Source organism: Trichinella spiralis (assembly GCF_000181795.1).
Source record: "Trichinella spiralis strain ISS 195 chromosome Unknown Scfld6447, whole genome shotgun sequence".
Taxonomy (NCBI): domain Eukaryota; kingdom Metazoa; phylum Nematoda; class Enoplea; order Trichinellida; family Trichinellidae; genus Trichinella; species Trichinella spiralis.
In genome coordinates this window covers 4,189-9,068 of record NW_003533386.1, presented here as the reverse complement: position 1 = coordinate 9,068, position 4,880 = coordinate 4,189, and the positions used below count along the sequence as shown (strand labels likewise).

The window sequence follows — 4,880 nt, the reverse complement described above, 5'->3', positions numbered from 1 at the left end:
GGACGTGCAGGAATATGCTGCGAAGGTGGGTTAGTAACTGGCTTCAAGTACGCAGAACATGATAGCCGGGCATTGTTTGCATTTATGCTGGTATCAGACGATCACCAGAAAAGGAACAATTAAATTTCAGTATCGAATAATCGCATTAACAGATTAGAAACATAGATGATTAGACAGTGGATGATATATATAGACAAGTTGTATAGTTAAAAAATAATTTGTAGCATCGTTAAAGTTCGAGAACTTCGCTCATAAATTATGACTTAAAATAGCAACGTTAAGGAATATATTGTTCCGTAAATTGGAGAACTTGGGGTCAGGAGTTCAGTTCAGATTGCAAACACGTATTTGGAAAAATATGCGGTCGGATTATCGTCCCGGGACCAGAGGAACGGATCAATCGGTCCAAATCTTCTCAACGGGATCAGAAATCGTCGGTCGGCCAACGCTTTCAATCCAACCACCTCAACCTTGCCAACTTCAGCCCCGTCCAGGCGGGGTATCTTGGTCAACAAGTGCGTGTTCACGGGTCCCAGTGGCAAGCCGGTGGAGCTGTTCAACACCGCCAACGTGACCAAGTGGAAAAAATTCCCAAATGGGAATTCAAATACCAACAGTGAACCCTGCGGAGGCACCGACCCGACCGGCCGCTTGATCGAAGCCAACGGGTCCGGCCAATCCCAACAGTAGAAACGAACCTCGACCGTCACGTTCACCAGTTGGAAAGTCAAATCCGACACGACGAACACGGAACAGCGCCCGCTTGTCGACGAACAATTAGCCGTGACCAACAGCGGGGCGTAGAATTTCACCGCGTAATAGTGGGCCAGTTTCCATTTCAACCCGTAGTCGACCGTGGACCAGGACGGGGCTTGCCAGATGTCGTTCAACTGCCAGTACAGAACGCAGGATGTCCAACCGCGACCGGTGCTCTCGTCCAGGCGGTGCCTCCATCGGCGCCAGTGTTCCACGGCCGTCTTGTAGACCAGCGCCTGGTGGAGTTGGGTGAGCAGAACGTATGTAGACAGCGTGCTCTTGTTCTGAGCCGGAAGTGGAAAATGCCTCATCGTCTGCTGGAGCATGGAAAAATGAGCCAACGGATGATGCTGACGGTGAAGAACCTCCGCGCTGAACAGCTTCGCATTGTCTGGGTCCACGCCGGCGCTGCGCCAAGTCTCCAAATCTGGCAACGATTGAACACCGAACTCGCTGACGCATCTCGGTATTGGATAATTGTCATCGCGCAGCATGTCGCTCATGTAATCATAAAAATGCACATCACCGTACAGATCACTGTTCGGATCGTCGGCAATACCGCCGCTGAAAAATGAAAAAAAATGCAAATATTTTCCCCCAATTTACTTTTACAATTGCATTATCAAATCATAAGAAGCGGCAATCATAACATCTTTTCAAGATCCAAACTGTTGCAAAAAGCGATGATGAAAGAGGAAATACAAATATTCCAATCCACATCACTGCACAACGCAGCAACATACACTTCTCTTTTTTTTATATTCATCACCGCTTATGAAAAATCAATTTTTCCCAAGAACAAACCCAAACAACACCTCCCCTCCCAAGAAAAACATATAAAATTTCTACCAATATTTTTTCATGCTTGATTGAAATTTACAATGCATTGGAAAAACCAACGACTGGAAACAATTGACGACAAACATGTCGAAGTAAAATTCGCAATTTCTCAGCTTTTATAAGCTAACTTGAGTCATCTTCAAATATTCCACTTAAATAAATATATAACAAATCAAACCTCTGCAGATTCAATCAACCAACAATTTTCATCACAATCTCACCGCATGCATATAAAATTGTTGAATGCAAACGAATGTCAGTCAATAAATTTAAGAAAAAAGAAACTATTTTTTCACATTTTAAACAAATCATTCACAACGTGACTATTCTTTTCTTCATCATCTGATTCATATTCGTGGAATAAATTTTCAACTATCAATTGAAGATGATTCAAGAATTTGTTCATAAATGAGAGATACTGCCTTGCCTATGAACAAAAATGTTCAATAAATCTTCCAAATTTAGAATAGTCCAACTAGCCTCAATAAGATTTCTCAAATTCATGAAAAGGAAAAACACACAACGCTGAATAATAATAAGGGTGGCTGTTTGAACAGATGAAACACTTATTATTAAAATCCGCCAAATAGAAACAGCACCTCTCTTCTCCGTTTCACGGATCCTAATTTCAAGAAAAATAATAAATCTGGATAAATTGTTAATTTTATTAAAAAAAAATGCTTTTTATGAGATGAAATTTTGATTTACATAAGTATGTAGTCTGCATTGAACTAATCGAGCTGAAAATTAATGCATTTTCTACAATCGACTGCAGTTTTGACAAAACGACAATGCATGGTACTTTGAATAAGTACAAGTATGAATGCAAAATGGCAATTTCTCACATCATATTCACAACTTGAGCTTCTTTGTATGACACTACTGGAGCAGATGAAATCGATAATTCAAATTCAGTCTAGAATATTTTTCAATTTAAATATAAAATTGTGCAATGCAATTATATATAAAATATAAATTTCCTCAAGTAGGACTCAATTAAATTTCAAAAATCGACAACCTCCCAGTCGCAAAGATGATTAGCAGAAGTAAAGGTTAAAGCACTGACCATGGAAGACGACGTCACGGAGGGTGAAAATCAAAAAGCTTCGCGTCTCTCTGAAGAATAAAGCCCTGGTGCTGGAAAATAGAAAATTGCACAGAAATACATTCCATCCTATGCTGTGGCTGATTTCTTTCCTCATAATGTCGTATTTTGCTTGCAAATTGTTTCCTTTCATCCACCCAATCGATGTGCTCACTTCGGCTGAATATTCCAACAGGACAATCATATATATATATATTTATGCATATATGGAGAAAATTTGACAATTCATTTCTTCTACTCTTCCTTTTTCGCTGCGCGCATGCTGATGATTAACAATACCAATAATAACAAAAAAATGCATGCCACTTTGAAAACCAATGCGAATAAATAAATCATTGCACAACTTTGATTAATTCGAAAAGATAGACCATGAAATGACCACACCATAGTCCAATGTATATAAACATATTAAAATTTAACGCTAAAACCTAAAAAATCAATGCAAAAAAAAATAAATGCAACATATTCAAATTAATGATCTATTGAAAAGTTCACCAATTTCTTTGCAACTCATTGAACAGCAAATAGAAAGTTCCAATTTGATTAGTCACGCATTGAAAAACATTATTTTCTCATCTTCATCGTCAAATCATCATGCCTCGACAAATGAAAGAATAAAAAAAAATGCATAATCAAAGAAATTAAATGAAACATTGAAACACCGTAAACTGGACGACAATAATAAAAAAAACAGAAAAAGAAAGCGTAAGGATAATAATTCGTGATCAACAATACTCTCCCCCCCCCCTTTCCCCACCCACGGGGATAAATTAACCTGTATAAAATATAATTTGTTTTCTGAGATCACGGAAAAACAAATTAAAACTTTGCAAAATGAAACTTTAATAAGCTATTGGTTTTACTTCCGCTCTTTCTCCAGTTTCCATGAACAAACAAACAACGACCAATGCTGATAATTATTTTTTCAATATTTAATTTTCAACTGAAAACCACTGCACCTTCAAACTAACAATCTGGAAAATGACAAAAAATAAAACGCAAAATACAAATGTAAAGAAAATAAAATATTCAAAGAAACCTATTTTATTAATAAAATATAAGCAAAATATCATTCTGACCATAATTTTTTTTAAATCAATGCAAGAAAAACTCGTGAAGCTGATGAAAATAAAAAATAACTTGACAATCTCAAATAAATCAACTTTATACCATGCACGCACTGAAATATTCATTTCAGATATGCAAATATTTTACCATTTAAAACACACTCACTGTCCATTCGCACCGTTGAAAAAGTTGAACATTGGATTGCAAAATTGCATTTCCAATGGCCAACATTTTCTGCTTTTGCTAAATCCCTCTTTCTCTTAATTCTACAATTCAAAAATTCAATCTACAAATTGCTTGCCAATTTGACTAAAATAGCCAATAAATTTTCCCAAATCGACACTTGCCGCCAAAAGCTACGCTGCAAAAGCAAAAGCACCAACAGCAACAATAACCAACATTTCACTTTGTCGTCAAAGGATCTTTTTCCAACGAAGGCAAACTTTCTAATTATACCAACGCATCAATTATTTATTTTAATAGCTATTTTGTCAATGAACAAAGAGAAATCCGTGAATACAAAATCAGCGTTATTAAATTACAAACTGTCTGTCTACAGTTTTGTACTTTTTTATGATCACAAGTCGAACTGGATAAAAATCAATGAATTTATTTATTCTTTTTTGAAATACAACAAACAACAACATAAAAGTGACAAACTCTCTTATTTATGAAAAATAAAGCTCTGCAACTGCTGACAAATAACATATATAAAAAAGGAACATTTTATACAATACTGATTGCACAGAAATCAACTGTCAAAACTTCCACCGACAAAAATTAAATTAAAATATCGAATATGTCATGCATTTTATTTTGTAAAAAAACTGAAAAAAACAACTGTTACTAGTAAATTAGAAATGCCAAGTGCTATTGTAGATTGATAAGCAAAAAAACATTGTACAGGCAGTCAATTGTGAACTTTGTAAAGCGTCGAGCAGGAAAAAATTAGCAAAATAAACATGAACAGCTACAAACAAACAAAAATTGAAGTTGAAGCATAGCATTTCAGTAATTTCTATTGCAATTTTCTCTACGTAAGTGCAAATAAAAATTTTTCAAAATGTTCAATTTACAATAAATATTTTTAAGTAATTTGAAATAAATGACA

The 4,880-nt window shown here is 35.8% G+C and overlaps 2 protein-coding genes across 2 annotated transcripts; both read right to left on the bottom strand.

Annotated features, from left to right (window-relative positions):
* Nucleotides 1-344: 344 nt before the first annotated feature.
* On the bottom strand, nucleotides 345-4,000 carry Tsp_12878a (beta-mannosidase; the record flags this gene model as incomplete). The annotated part of the gene is made up of 3 exons (XM_003366170.1): nucleotides 3,935-4,000; nucleotides 2,442-2,512; nucleotides 345-1,320 (listed from the first exon to the last, which is right to left on the bottom strand). Coding segments are annotated over exons 1-3 (1,113 nt in total), but the record flags the coding sequence as incomplete, so codon positions are not given.
* A 623-nt stretch (nucleotides 4,001-4,623) lies between these two features.
* Tsp_12877 (beta-mannosidase) lies at nucleotides 4,624-4,739 on the bottom strand (the record flags this gene model as incomplete). Its single annotated transcript, XM_003366169.1, has 1 exon — nucleotides 4,624-4,739. A coding segment is annotated over one exon (116 nt), but the record flags the coding sequence as incomplete, so codon positions are not given.
* Nucleotides 4,740-4,880: the final 141 nt, after the last annotated feature.